Raw genomic sequence first — 16,286 nt, 5'->3', positions numbered from 1 at the left:
TTGGTGAGGAGTACTTAATCCCTGTGTCCTACCTAGTAAGGTGTGTGTGAGTCCACGCTGACCAAGCCTTCCTTGTTGTTCTCTGCCTATCCATTCCAATTTGTGAGTGTGTGTGTGTGTGTGTTGGGGGGGGGGGGGGAACTCTGGAGCGTCCCTCATGGTCATTGCAGAGAGGGTGGGGACCCGAAGTTGGAACTAAGTAAGAACCAGAGATAGCTCCTCTCCCTAGTCCTGAACGGAGTTTACTGTTCTTCTGTTTCTGAAAACCACTCAGGCTTCCTGGTTGTTGTTCCGATGGCCTTGGATCCTATGATGAAAGATTCAGCTTCTTCCATCCCGTGGGGTAGGTCCAAAGGGGGAGGGGATGTCCTCTGAGTTCTCGGCCTCCAAAGGCATTCCAGTCCCCCGTGGTCTCTTTAGCAGTTGGGATGTGGTCCTTCCCGCCCGTACCGATAGCCCTTGGTGGGGATCCAGGAGACTCCAGGTTTGGGATACAAGCCTCCTCCTGTCCACCTGCTCCACTCTGTGGTCCCCCACTGCTCTGTGCACATGACCTCTTGTTAATAGGTTGTCAGGGTCGCTCTTGATTCCCCCTATATGTCCTTGTAGTTTTACTATTGTCTAATGTTGTCTTGAATCTATTGTCTACAAGTTACCTGTTATGTGCCTGAGAGGTTACACTACACGGCTTCCTCACACGTTCACAGGAGATGGAAGGTTTCTTTGCTCTCCTGCTCAATTTCTGAGTAGTAAAAGGTTTTGAAAATATATTTGGTTATACAATTTTAAAAACACATGGGTTGAGACCATATTAGGTAGAGGTCCATCGGGGGAGATTTACGTCATTGGGAATCTTTAGGGTTGATTCATGTACCCAAAGCCCTGAGGGTTCATCATGGAGCTTTCTAAGCAGCAATCATAGAAGGCAAATCCCAGAGCTCCCTGGCCAGGTGGCCAGCAGGCGGAGCCTACCGCCAAATGGCGCACTGGCCGCCCAATACCGGCTCCGGACTCGTGCATGGTACCGGTCGCATGAGATCCAGGCATGGGACGCTACTTGTCCCGGGGACCGGAAGACTCTTTGGTTTTCTTTTTACACCTGCTTGTCATTTCCGCTGTCGGGGCCTGGGTCTCACCTTTCCACACAGGCAGTGGGAGATGAGCTGAGGCTCCTGGTGGCTCTAGGCGCTGAATCTCACCCATGGCTATGGCCAAAGCCAGGGCGATTTTCAACCAGCGCCATAAACTGATACTTTAAAACTGTCTATAACCTTCAATAACTTACTTAAAAGCAAAATGGACTCAATCAAACCTAGAGCTCAAATTCATTTCCTCTGCAACTCTGCAGGTAAGTTGTCTATGGTGGCCACATAAATGGCTTGACAAGTTTATCGCACCTGGATTTGTATACTTACAGCTGCTCTCCAATGCAACCACCAATCAGCAGCCCCAAAAGACAGAGATCCATCTGCTCTCCTACAAACATTACACTAGGCTATTACCATGTAACTGCTAATTAATATGTCCACCTAAAAAGCATCATTTGCTAAAAGAAAAAAGCAAACGTCAGCTAAGTATTTATCAGCAGATCTGACACATTAGTGCTCATGATCCAGTATTAATGGAGTCTACAAAAATGCTGACTTTTTAAAAGTGATATAATGTATTCAACAAAAATAAAATAAACCTTTTTTTTCTGTTGTTTCCCATTCATGTTTAAAGTGCTTACTCACCAAGGGTAGGAGAAACCAAAAATATAAAATAGTCCCATTACCCTTAGCTTAAATGTTATTTTTTACTTAAAATAAAAAATACAGTCAACCAGAAAAGACATCAAAAGCACAAGCAGTTACAACAAAAACACACAAATGAAACTTTATAAGCTAAGAAGCTTCTGGTCAATAAAGTAAGGACACAACCAATAGACTGAAAGAAATTGCTTAAACACTACACAACAGACTAACATCCAGGATCTACAAAGAACTGCAGAAACTCAACAGCAAAATAAAAAATCCAGTTAAGAATTAGGCAAAGGAGAGCCCGGCACACTAGCCTTGTGGGTAAAGCCCATGCTTTACACATGCCAGGATCTCATATAAGCACCAGTTCTAATCCCAACTGCCCTGCTCCCATCCAGCTCCCTGCTTGTGGCCTGGGAAAACACTAGAGGATGGTCCAAAGCCTGGGGACCCGGCACCCAGGTGGGCAACCCAAAAGAGGCTCTGGGCTTTTGGCTTCAGATCGGCTCAGCTCTGGCTCTTTCGGTCAGTTGGGGAGTGAATCAACACACAGAAGATTTTTGTCTTTGTCTCTCCTCCTCTCGTATATCTGACTTTCCAATAAAAAGAAAATATTTTTTTAAAAAAAGAAATAGACAAAAGAAATTAACAGATATTTCCTAAAAGATTAATTTTAAAGGGCTGATAAACACATGGAAAAGAAAAAAAGCTCAGGAAATAACCCAAATGCCCATCAACAACTGAATACATAAAGAAACTATGGTGCATTTACACCATGGAATACTACTGAGCCATAAAAAAGGAAATCTTCCCATATTTGCAACAGAATGGTTTCAGCTAGAATCCATTATGTTTAGTGAAATAAGCCAGGCCCAAAAGGGCAAATATCATATGTTCTCTGAGTACAAAGCACACACACACATGTATATATACTAACTATACAAGGGAGATTATCTTATGGGGAAGTATTGAGGTAGTGGTTATACACAGTACACATTTCTACTACCAAATAATAATGGGACTCCCATTGGTAACTTATAAATACACCTTTACAACACTGTATTTTCTATGTTTTCCTATACTTACCATGTCATGACACATTTCAATATGAGAAAGTTAAGCTTCTAACCATAAGTGATTATGCTTTCGCAACACCATGGGGACAAACAGTGGAAGGGGATATTGGGGAGGGAGGAAGAGCAAGAGAAAGGATGAACTCTTCTGCTTATGAAACTGTATCATGGAAAATGGATAAATAATTAATAATTTTTTGAAAAAGTAGGATTAGCCTTCTCATAAAGCATTCTAATAATAATCATCAGTTTGGGACATTCTAAAACATAAATTCAAATTTCTTTAATAACTGGATTAAGCCCAACAAAAAAAGGAAATTGAATTTTTTAATGCTTAATATGTCAAATGAAATTCGAAAATGTACTAGAAAGTAACACATTACTACATAAAGACACTCACAAAATATATATGTATGTTAATCTTAGAAGCGAAAATAGGTGGCAATTCTACATTTAATATCATCTCACATTTCTATTGCTTTCATTTTTTAAAAGAATTTTCCACTTATTACCTAAATTGAACTCGCTAATAATTACATAATATTGGTTAGAACCGCCTCTATTTCATTTCAAAGATCCAAAAGCTAAGAGAAGTTAATCTTTCATGCCTTAATGAAAACTACAAAATAGAAGATACTACTTGCTCAGCAATGTCAGGAATGATTTGTGATTAAATGTTCGCTAAGTTTGAAGTAAAATTCAAAGATCAGTGTCACCAGACAAGTGAAGTGCTATGAGCTGGGTACTCAACTTAGGTTGCATTGCTACTGGCCAACTACTACTTAGGTAACTTTGGAATCAGGGTTGAATCTATCTGCCTTACCTTCCTAATCTACATGAATATCTGAATAACAATGCCCAGCTCCTAGGGTTGCTCTGTGAGAGGACAGTGATGTGTTGTCAGAAAATTCAATGAGTTGACAAGAACTGAGGGCTCAGCATAGCAACAAGCACAAGGCGCACCCAACCAGTGCCGCCACGTTTTGTTTCCCTCTACAACCTGTAACACTATCGCCTTGTGCGGGCAGAGAATCTCCTGAGCTTCAATTTTCAAACCTTTAAAATGAGGATAAAAGAAGCCAGCATGGTGGCTCAACAGGCTAATCCTTCTACCTGCAAGCACCAGCATTCCACATGCCAGCCAGTCTGTGTCTCGGATGCTCCAATTCCAATCCAGCTCCCTGCCTATGGCCTAGGAAGGCAGTGGTGGATGGCCCAAGTCCTCAGGACAGATTTGTGGGAGACCTGAAGGAAGCTCCTGGCTTCAGATCATCTCAACTCAGTCGTTGCAGCTATTTAGGGAGTGAACCGGTGGATGAAAGATCTTTCTCTCTGAATATTTGCCTTTCTAATAAAAATAGATTAATCTTAAAAACAAACAAACAAAAAAGAGGGTAACAATGATGCCCTGAGTTAGGGTTTGGGTAAGGACTGCAAGCAGCTCTTTATTCAGTCCCTTTCACAATAAAAGCATTCAATAACTATTGCATTTAACAATGTTCTTAGATACAAAAGTGTCTCTAAAAATTCTTACATATAGTATTTAAATTATGTTGGCAGTTTTAGCCATTAAGCTTTCATTCCTCCAGCTGACATTGATTATGCATATTTCTGTCAAAGAATCAGGAGAGAAGGAAATAACCAACAGTATCTATCACATATTTACAACACATCAGGTACTTTTCAATCTACCCAACAACCCAATCAGATTGTTTCCATTATATCTCTATTTTATGGACCAAGAAACAAGGTGTTCCATCTACACTATGCTACATTTAGAATGGAGACCAACTACTCCATCTAAAGACAAAAGACAGCATACAGGCAACAAATAAAGACACAAAATGCTTAAGAAAAATAAACAGTTTTAAAGAAAATGTGTATAGTTCATACATACTTGACCCTACTGTATTATCTACACCTACATGACCCAAGAGCCACCAACCACGAGTGGCTCCTGACTATGTGAAATATGGCTGCATAAACTGAGATGTGCATAAGCATAAACATCAGGTTTTAAACTTTAAATGGAAGATAAGCAGAACATCTGATTAATAAATTTTATATTGATTGTAACTACAAATGACAGCATCTGGACAGACTGGATTAAATAAAAAATATATTATTAAAATTAATTTCACCTGTAACTTTCACTTTTTTACACTTATTGAACAATTAGTTTGGGTTTAGCAGGTAAGAGGAAAAATAAAAATTGTTTTAATTAACATAAACATAAGTTCTTCAAAGCAGAAGCATTATAGAACGGAAGATTTGTCTTTTTCTGTGTGTCTGTGAATACTATCCACACACCTACTTCATAGAAGCCAGAACACACAAGCCTAATCCTTCACTATATCCAACATGAGATTACATTAGGACCAGACAAATACTTCAGGTGTTATCAATACTTTTTGGATAAGGGAAGGAAAGTAAAGACAAGAGGGAAGTAACAGCCACAGGCATAAAATTTATCTTTTTTTAAACTGAAATCGTAACGCTTACCTTAATCATAAAAGATCTAACCACTTAGCTTCAAGGGTATAATAAATTCCAAGTCTGCATGGTAAGTAAGATTTGAAATTTCAGATGACTTAACTTGTAGGCTATTAAACTATCTGATGCTCAGTATCTTCTATCTCCTAGAAAATACCCAGTTTATGGATACCTGTCACATTGTTTTGATCAATTTTATACATCAAACCTGATGTCTTTAACTGATTTTTCTAAACGGATGCTGGCACACCAGATAGGAGAAAATTACTCTATAAAGTTTACATCAGATATCTGGAGAATTCACATTTATAGTCATGGCTACTATCAGCTGTCAAACCAAAGAATATTGAAGAAAACCAAGAATTTTTAATATATGCTGGTTAATTTATCATCTAAGTGACATATATAGCATAAAATAACCAAAATGGTTAAGCAAAATCTTACATTTTAAAAGGTCTCTTCTTTCTGGTTTTATTTTTAATAAAAACTATGATTTGAGGGATCATGATGAGAAAGTAAATTAGTGGGAAGCATAAAAACAGAATTGATAAAGTACACAGTAAAATTTACTTTTTCTTCTTCCCTTTCTGGGTTATTTTAAGTGTTAATTTTTCAGTGGCAATATGTTGACATCCAAGCTTGGATTTGAAGCAGTTAAACCATCTTCTATTCCAGGTTTCTCTACCCTGACACTACGTACATTTGGGACTAGATACAAATCTTTGCTGTAAAGGGCCTGGTTTATATATTTTAGGATGTTTAGTAGCCTCCCCCTACCCAAAAATGTGTACACATTACCAAGTGTCTTCTAGGAGATGAAACATCTACACACTCTAGAAATACAGATCTATTCCTACCCAAAATGCTGTGATGTGTCTAACTTACTATTTTATGTAGTTGTAAGGGTACTTCACAGGGCATCCCCACATAGCTTCAGTACGAACACAGGTAAATGTGCTGAAATTATATGCAAAACAGTCTGGGTTGCTCCTAACTATGTGTGTAGTACCCTGGCATTTCTGAAAACATTCTGTAGCTTTGTCAGATCCTGTATTATCCTCAAAATGACCACTTAAAAAGAGGTTAGGAATCAGTGCTTCAACAAAAAAATATTTACTGTACCCTGAAGTTCTTTTCAAAGATATACCTTCAAAGTACTTAATTGACAGTCAGTAATTTACTCGTGCTATTATCAGGCAAAACTACTTTTACCACACTTACAAACCATTTACCCAACAAACATTCATAGCATATCTTATGTGTTAAACATAAGCTAGTAGCGTTTAAAAGCTCAACTTCAGTCCATCTCCCTCATCTAAATAAATAAAATGATGACAAGCAACAATACAAAGTCAATATTTATCTCATATTACTGAGAATTTCTCTTATCAAAAGGTAACATTAAAAAGGGAAAATACTGGTTAACAATGGTAATATCTAAAGACAAAATAAAGGTAAATAAATAAACAATTTTGATTCTCAGTAAGATATACAATAAAGAAGAAACTTAAAAGATAGGATGAATATTCATTCTAACAAATCATCATCCAAAGCATATTTCTTTTCATCTTTTCCTTCCTCCCCTGCCTTAAACAAGGAACAAGGAATTATATCTATTATATTTCCATAAAGAATGACAATATCAAATACTGTTATTAAGCCCATGGAATAGCAACTTAAATATAAACAAAATGATCTAAAACTAAGTCCTTAAAATGTAACAAAAACTTAATAAACACTTCCTGCACTTCCCTTGCTTTCTGTCCTCAGGAAGCCCATCCTCAGCTCAAATAAATACGTGTGCCTTAGATTTCTCTTTTGAGTTATCTTTGAGAAGCTATACATTAATATCCTCTTTGTGATTCAAACCTTCAACTAAGTGAACAGCAGCTAAGCATATAAAATGTTTGAATAGCTACATTATAGTTCTAAAACCTACATGAACATTTCTTTTTGTAAAGCAAACAATCCCCAAGTATCCCATTCTTTCATATACAGCTTCAAGTTTATAGGGCCACTAATCTTTTTTGGATTACACAACTGTGATATATAACTTGCAAAGCTACTGCATTCAATAAGTGGTTTGGGGATAATAAACACTCATGTAATCAATAAATATAGAAGAAGTACCTAGAAAAAATATGTCTGCATCAAGATTATCAAACGAATTAAGGGTAGCCAGAGCACAATGAGCAGAATAAAGCTTAAAAATATGTACCAAATCAATCTTTACAAATAAACAGACAGTAATTCTGAGTCCTAAATGAACATCGCTCTAATTAATCAATACCATATCTAGCCAAAAGCAAAACGGCAGCAAACACCTAGATTGTGCACAGTACACAAGGTGACTTTTATAAGCAGAATGAATAATGACGATTTTTGTTTATTTTACATACTGACAACAATTAACTGAACAATATATAATAAAACTATCATTACAGAAAAGTGATGTTATACTGATAATGGTAAATTACACCAAAAAATTTTAATATATATTCTCAAGCTTTCTGTCATGGGAAAAAAATTGCAGTTCAAAATAATGCAAATCACCTAAGGCATAAAAAAAACTACATAAATTAGATTATTTACATATTTACCTGCACAGCAAGAGAAGCTGCATTGTCAGAAAGCAAAATTTGCTCTCCTGTGGAAAAACAATAAAGGAGTCAAAAGCGCAACTACTAAACAAGTCAAATATATCTATATTTTTATTTTAAAAAACTATCCCTATGTTCATTAACAAAAATACAGCCTATCACTATATGTAGCTCTATATCAATGCTACTGTATAATTATGATTTTGACTAATTATAGAATGTAAATAATGATGAAATAAGATTTGCTATCAAACCATCTAATCATTTATTGCATTTTATCAGCAATACTCATAATTAAAATCACTCATTTAAAAACAAATTCATTTTCAAGGTTTTAAGAACTATTGCTCATCTTTTCATTAAAATTAAGCAAAACAGTATCTACCCAAACCCCACTAGTTAAAAGCAAAAGCATTCACAATCATATAAAACCAGCTTGCAGTTAATATTGCACAATGTGTCTAGGTCTGTCACACAAAAGAAAGATGACAAGTTCGCTGCAATAAAAATTCCATGCTTAGAAGACTAGAGCTGCTTGCCTATTAGTCTTCATTACTTTGCAGTATTCTGACAACTGTAGCAGGCTGCTGAGCCCCAAATGGGGTCCATAATGTGATCTGATGATATATGAAGAGCTGCTAAAGGGAGCCTGAACCATCCTAGCCCATACATTTTAACAGTTCCTTTTTACTGAGAGCCCACTTTACCACAGGACTTCAAAAATCTGCTGTCTCAGCTATTGGTGCAGTAAATCTGCCAAGTGTTCCTGCAACCACATCATTTTGCACTGCCTCCAGCAGCCAATATAATGAGTCAATAATAAAGTAAGGACCTTATAGGCCATGAAGAGTTGGTTTACACTAGTAGATACAAGTTTAGGTAAAACCATCTAGACAAATTGTACAAGGGAATCTCTATTTCTTATGCTCTCTTTGCAGTAAATTATATTACTAAAGGGTACTTTTCGTAATAAATATTAGTTGCTACAATGCCATTTTTAATTGTGAACAAGAACCTACCTTTCAATTGCTGATATAAGGTAGCATTTTCAGGCCAAGGCTCTGTAGCTGCAGAAACAAAGTCATAATTAGGCACCCAGAATAGAAACATAAACATAAAAGCCTATTATTAATTACCCAATTTAATAAGCATATACATTTGCCCAGAGCACTGTAAAGCCAAATATTGATTACCTTAAATGTGACACCTAATCACCCCAGCACAGATTCTAAGGTAACCTGTAAAACTAGGTTAGATAACCCTTTAAATCCACGTTTAGTTTATTATTTGGTGATTGGTTTTAACGAGGAAAAGGAGGAAGAAGATATCTTGCGCAATCAAAAATAAAAATATGAAAAATAAAAGAGCCTAAAACCTATAATTCCTCTATCCTCCTTCAACATAAACATCCAAAATGCATACAAAAATACCTATAAAATAGAAGCTGATGTTTGATTCACTCTAGAAAAAGACAATGAAATAATTTTATAATATTTTACTACAAACTTAACAAAGTAAAATTTCAAACAGATGACATTGTGTAGAATAATCAAATATATCCCTGTCAGGCTATACATCTTTCCTTTTCAGCTATTAGTATTTAAAATACAGAGGAATGCTGTTGTATCCTAGATGTGTCACTGCCTTGGCCCCACTACTAAAACTGCACAAAAATAATTAAGAGCACTCTGTGATGACATATTAAGTTCCTACTACATGAAAAGTACAGTTACTTTTAGGCCTAAAGTAAAGCTAGACTTTGCAGAGGAAACTGTAATTTCTCAACCAGAGAAGACTCTAATTACACAGAATATTAGCAAATTAGCAACAGTCGAGATACGCACTCAATTTGAATACTGTCTAATCAGCCACATTTAAGTAGCAGTGGCTCTGCTGATGAAATACACAGGATATTGTCTGCCAAATTTCTGGAGAAAGCCATGAAAGAGCAGAATCAAGAACTCTAATACAATAACTACATTTGCTCACAGCATAAAAGTAAATCTGTAACATTTGATAATAATTTGGGAATTTTCCTATTAGGCTTTTACTAATCCAATCTCTGTGATACAGTAACAAATCATTGTCTGGAGATTTATTTTTTAAAAGAAAATTTATATATGTGAAGTTTATTTTTAAATTGATTGTTTAACATATATTAAAACTCCCTGGGTCCAGCGCAGTAACCTAGTGGCTAAAGTCCTCACCTTGCATGCGCTGGGATCCCATATGGGTGCTGGTTCTAATCCCAGCAGCTCCACTTCCCATCCAGCTCCCTGCTTGTGGCCTGGAAAAGTAGTCGAGGACAGTCCAACATGTTGTGACCCTGCACCCACATGGGAGACCTAGAAGAAGCTCCTGGTTCCTGGCTTCAGATTGGAGCTCAGTTTCAGCCGTTGTGGTCACTTGAGGAGTGAGTCATCAATGGAAGATCTTCCTCTCTATCTCTCCTTCACTCTGTATATCTGACTTTCCCATAAAAATAAATAAATCTTAAAATATATATATTATAAGCTTTATATATATATATACACATATATATATACACACACATACATATAAATACTCCCTGAAGTAAAGAAGAATTCTTTAATTTGTATTTCCTTACACTTCAGAACAAAAAGAAAAATACAATACTATTATTTTAAAATCCCAAATGTTACTTCTGGTTTGATTTGCTTCAGCTCCAAACAATTAAACTCACAATCTTACGTATTTGCATAAAGGCTACTGAATTTCTATGCATACACTAAGAAGGCAATGAAATTAAATATTCATTATATTTTGCTATAATTTCTAACAAAGTAAAATTTCACCAAGACTCCAATAAACTTACATAAAACAATTTTTAAAATGAGTTAGGGAAAGAAAAACAAGCTGATATCAGCAAATTACTCAAAAATAACCTTTTAGGATAAATTGTATCGTCAGCACACCTATATTATTTACATCTATACCAGATACAACACAATGAGGTCCATTCATTATAAGATCCTAAACCATTGAAGATTAAATTTTATGCATTATATTAATCTTAAGGCAACAAACAGAAATAAAATATATAACATTTTCAATATTAAAGCTTAATTCTTGGCAGGCACAGATGTGTTGCCTGCATCTATATATTCCACATTGTTTCACATACAGTTGTTATTCAGTAACTATGTGTAGAAAAAGAAAAGACAGATATTTGATTAAACCTGTCACATCATCCCTTAAACATTCTGGTTAATAAAAGTTTTATTGAATGTAGTATTATCATCCTGTTAAAGTAGCAGAGTGTACTTATTAAATAGTCTGATAATTTTAATTTTTGCTTAGATTGTGTACATATTAGATATGGATTACAAATGTTCAAAACAATGGAACAAAAGGATTAAATATGCTGAATATGAGTACTATGATAATAAAGCATTTACTTCACTAATTTGTAACATTACAGAATTTTCACATTAAAAGAAATATGTGTGTTTGGTAATAACATTAAAACTTATTTCAGGAACAGGCATTGTGAAACAATAGATTAAGCCATGGCTTCCAATGCTGGCATCCCATACTAGAGTGCCAGTTCAAATTTCAGCTGCTCCACTTCGATGTAGCTTCTTGCTGATGCAGATGGGAGGCAGGGATGATGGCCTGAGTGCTTAAGTTTGGGTCCCTGCTTCCCAGAGAAAGGACCCAGATGGAGTCCCTGGTTCCTTGGGTATGGCCTGGTCCCACCCTGACTATTGTGAGCACCTAGGGAGTGAAACAGCAGACAGAAAATCAATCTCTCTCTCTCCTCCTCCTCCCTACCCGCCCCCCACATTTCATCTTTCAAATAAATAAGTAAATCTTTAAAAAACAAGTTCATTCATCATTTTTCTCCAAATGGGATCTAACACATTTGTATAAAAATAACAGAAATTTTACAACTTATTATCTGACTGAAAATGAAAACCAAAGAGGCTACTTACAATTACCAAAAGCTCTCTTATTAAGAATCAAACGTTGGATTCTGAGATGAAAGGGGAAAGGTTCTGCTTTATGCAAATACAAACTGTTTCAACTCAGAAATTTTTATTGACCATGGACTTTGTGGCTTACCAAATTGAGCTCCTGTGTGCCATGCCAGCATCCCATATGGGTGCCATTTATGGTCCAGCTGCTTCACTTCTGATCCAGTTTGCCTAGGAAAGCAGCAGAGGATGTTCCAAGCACCCACATCAAACAGGAGACTCAGATGAAGTTCTTGGCTCCTAGCTTTAGCTTAGTCGAGCCCTCGCTATGTGGTCAATTGGGAAGTTAACCAGTGAATGGAAGACCTCTCTCTAAAAATTCTACCTTTCAAACAATAAATCTTTTTCTTTCTTATATAAACATTTATTTCTTTTTATTTGAAAAGCAGAGTTAGCTAAGGTAGAGACAGAGAAAGACAGACAGGGAGAGAGATTTTTCATCTGCTGATTCACACCCTAACTGGGTAAAATGGCCAATCTAGTTGGTCCAAAGCTAGAAGCCAGGAGCTTATTCTAGGTCTCCCACATGAATGCAGGAGCCCAAGGACCTTGGCCATCAGCACATCAGCAGGGAGTTGAAATGAACATAGAACAACTGTGTTGGAAATGGAACATCTGAACTTGAGCAACGTCCACATGGGATGCCAGGGACACTGGTGGAGATTTAACCTACTACACCATGACATCAGGCCCATCAAATAACAAGTCTTTCTTTTAAAAAAAAGAAAAAAAAAAGATTGAAAAATAATTCTCAGAATGTAACTCTACTAAAACATATGGTGATTCTTTCACAAATAGAATCTATCATTCAGAAAGAGAAGGCAAACTGAGCAATATAAACCTAAATAACCATGTTATTTTAGCAGCTAGGGATTCTAGCATATTCTGTATCAGTAGAAAATCGATGGTAGGAATCACACAAAAAGCATTCAGGTATAGCCAGGCTCATGGGTGTGTAATCTGTGTGATTGTACAGAGCCTGTACATAGAAGGTTCCATGCTTGGTTTAGTGTTTTGTTGACATAGCTATGAAAGTCTTATTTTTTAATGAAGGACCTTGAAATTCCATTTTGCCTTGCTTGCTATGTGGCTATGTAGCTAGTTCTGTGTCCAGGGAAGTCTTCACTGACTCCCTGAATCATTCAAACACTCCCTTCATATGCTCTTATATGTAACATGCACATCTCTTGGCAGCTCTTCTTACAGGCAACATTTTTACACCCATTCAAGTAAACTATTTAATTCTCTCTGCACTGGAAAATAAGTACCATTAATGCTTACCACTTCATTCCTAAAACCTAGTATATAACAAGCCATGAGTAAACGTTGCCTAATGTTTATTTTTATTTTTACCACTATGATTACGGTTATTACTCAATACCATTTAGGCTAAGATTGCAGCATGTAAATAAAAAGAAAATGCATGATAAAACATGAAAAACAAAATAAACTTTACCCAGACAACTTCAATACTACAATTAACAATACAACTCAAAAAATATTAAATTACATAAAAATAGCTTGAACTTAATTTTGTTAATTTACTTTTTAGCTGTGTTTTTTTAGTCTATATTTTATAATGTATATGACATATGGGCTCTGCAATGAAAAACCATATGATTTCCACATCTATTTGAGCCTTCTTGTTGGTGGGTAAGGTGGCTGCACCCCTCACCAGAGTACCTGGACACAAATCCCAGTTCTGCTTGCTGACACCAGCTTCCTGCGAATGCAGACTGTGGGATGTAGTTGTGCTGGCAGTTAACTGGGGTCCCACCCGACTCTGGGATCCTGGATTGAGTGTCAGACCTGGATGGAGTTGCAGGTTCCTGGCGTCAGACTGGCCTGGCCCTGGCTGTTACACGCATTTGGGAAATGAACCCACAGATGGAAGTAAATGCTTGCTCACTGTCTCTTCCCCTCTCCTTCTACCTCTCAAATAAAAAGGAAAAATTATCCTTGGAAGGACATCATAAGACATGGGAAGAGGAATGGTGACATGCGTTGATTAGCCAGCAATATTATCTGATGAAAACTATATATTTGATATAAAACCTCAAATAAAAATATCCAGTTTTAGGGTTACAGTATAAGTTGTTTTTAAAAAGGCAGAACTTATTTAGGTATGTTTCCCCTATACTTTATAGGATTATCTAGCGTACTACAGGGTGTGAACACTTCACCACAAAGTGGGTAACATGCTCTAATTAAACAGCTCTTTACTTGATGTTACAGCAGAAAACAGCCATTCGTGTAACTCTAGAACAAGAGTCTTCCTCTCTCCTGCTAAAACCATCTTATTTTTAAAAGGTTAAGGAAAACTACACATGAATTACTAAGAGCAAGGACCCCAGCCTCCCTAACTATTGAACAATAAGATTCTCGTATCCAACCCGAGGACTTCAAATTTCCCCATATACTTCATACTTTCTCACCTTCATGCTTTGGATCAAATTGTTCTCAACTCAGCATACGCTAGCTACTTCATTGCTATATGCTCAAGCTCCACACCTTTTTCTAAGACTATGTTTAAATGTCATTTCCATCAAAAAAGCTTTCATAACAAATCTAATTTCTCTCTTATCTACACTGTACATAGTCATCTCTACTTGTTTCATGATGAACATTATTTTCCACTCAATCATAATGTCACACTAATATTTTCTTTCTTGAAGGTAAATTCCTAGAATGTAAAGTTCTTGTAGTCCTGAGGTTACTTATTAAAATCTTGACTTCTCAATTTCTCCAACAGAAGATGACATTATAATAATATATGCTAAAATATGAAATTCAAATTAATCAAGATTTAAACGTTTTCTCAAAGTATTATCTAAAGCTATTATTTTCACTGCAAGAGTTCCAAACTAAAACTATGTACCTTTTAGGAGAAAATTCTTCTTTCATAATAAGGAAACTACTACCTCATTTCCAGATTGAGGCAGTTAAACTTAGTTTCAACTAAATGTAACCTACATTAATTCACCCTTTAAAAGAATTGCTTTTCTAATACTATTCACTATCAAAAGACACATTAAAGTTTTATTATTTAGTAAAGAACTTCATTATCTTATAGCTGTAAAAAAATTACATATAGATAAAGCAAATGTTAGAGTACCTTGTAACTAATCACATATCCAACCAATGTTATTTAAAAACTACTTAGCCCTTTTCCAACTTTTCCATTTTACCCAGGCCTTGATTAATTTATATTTATTGTCTTAACAAAAACAGAAGTCTATTAAACTGTTAATTTTGGAGCCAGGGTTGTGACAGCAGGTTAAGTCACCAATCACAATGCTGGCAATCAGAATGCCAGTTTGAGTCCAAATCACTCTGCCTCTCATACAGAAGCAAAAGATAGGCCAAGTGTGTGGGCCTCTAACACCTTCATGGGAGAGGCGGGCAGGGGAAGGAGGGGGAGCATTTCTGGCTCATGGTTTTCAGCCTGGCCCAGTTCACAGCTATTGTGCCATTTGGTAAGTGAACCACCAGATAAAACACAAAAAATCGATATCTCTCTATTACACACACACAGATGCTGCCTTTGAAATAAATGAATTAATGTTTTTATTTTAGAAATAAAAAAGTTTCACTCTGGGCCTGGCATGGTAGCCTAGTGGCTGAAGTCCTCGCCTTGAAAGCATCAGGATCCCACATGGGCGCCAGTTCATGTCCTGACTGACCCACTTCCCATCCAGCTCCCTGCTTGTGGCCTGGGAAAGCAGTAGAAGACGGCCTAAAGCCTTTGGACCCTGTACCCTCATGGGAGACCTGAAAGAAGGTCCTGGCTCCTGATTAGCTAAGTTTCAGCGTTGCGGCCATTTGGGGAGTGAACCAGGAGATGGAGCATCTTTCTCTTTGTCCCTCCTTCTCTGTAAATCTGACTTTCCAACAAAATAAATAAATCTTTTAAAAATGCTACTTACTAAAAAAAATTTTAACTTTTTAGGGGAACAGGGTTTTTTTTATCAAAATTAGTATTTTTTAAATTATTCAAAGCTCTTACAAGTATTTATAATGAAGGAGAAATAAAGCTAAAAAGAGAACATATATCCCTGAGTTTCTGAAAGCCAGAAAAAATATAATAAATAAATCAACACTAGATATGTAAACAAGTCACATAACACCACCCACAACCCAAAAGAACACACATTTGTTTTTCGCTCATTTTAACTGTTTATAAGCTATTTATTTTCCAGTTTTACCAACCAACTTCATAAAAGTAAAATAAGTATTTATTACTAACCCACTATAATTTCTAGTGAAATGACTATTGATCACTAAAAATGTGTGTGTGTGTGTGTGTGTGTGTGTGTGTGTGTGTGTTAGTCTCTTAAAGACTTTATATTTCTTGGATCAACTTAGGTAGTAAAGTCATTAGTG

At 36.2% G+C, this 16,286-nt stretch overlaps 1 protein-coding gene and 1 non-coding gene across 2 annotated transcripts in view; both read right to left on the bottom strand.

Moving 5' to 3' along the window:
- MTX2 (metaxin 2) overlaps nucleotides 1–16,286 on the bottom strand; it is a 71,209-nt gene that overhangs the window by 33,087 nt on the left and 21,836 nt on the right. The window contains exons 3-4 of the mRNA XM_040971777.1: nucleotides 8,925–8,972; nucleotides 7,906–7,952 (exon numbers count right to left, since the gene is read on the bottom strand). Coding sequence (XP_040827711.1) covers nucleotides 7,906–7,952; nucleotides 8,925–8,972 — 95 coding nt within the window. The remainder of the gene's footprint in view (nucleotides 1–7,905; nucleotides 7,953–8,924; nucleotides 8,973–16,286) is intronic.
- Nucleotides 1,114–1,238, bottom strand: LOC121150972. The gene has a single exon (XR_005883073.1). It is a non-coding gene; the product is annotated as a small nucleolar RNA ACA64 (small nucleolar RNA).

Source organism: Ochotona curzoniae, unplaced genomic scaffold (genome assembly GCF_017591425.1).
Source record: "Ochotona curzoniae isolate NIBS_2020 unplaced genomic scaffold, NIBS_Ocur_1.0 contig_2210, whole genome shotgun sequence".
Classification (NCBI taxonomy): domain Eukaryota; kingdom Metazoa; phylum Chordata; class Mammalia; order Lagomorpha; family Ochotonidae; genus Ochotona; species Ochotona curzoniae.
Note: the sequence above shows the minus strand (reverse complement) of the source record. Positions and strands in the feature narration are given on the sequence as shown.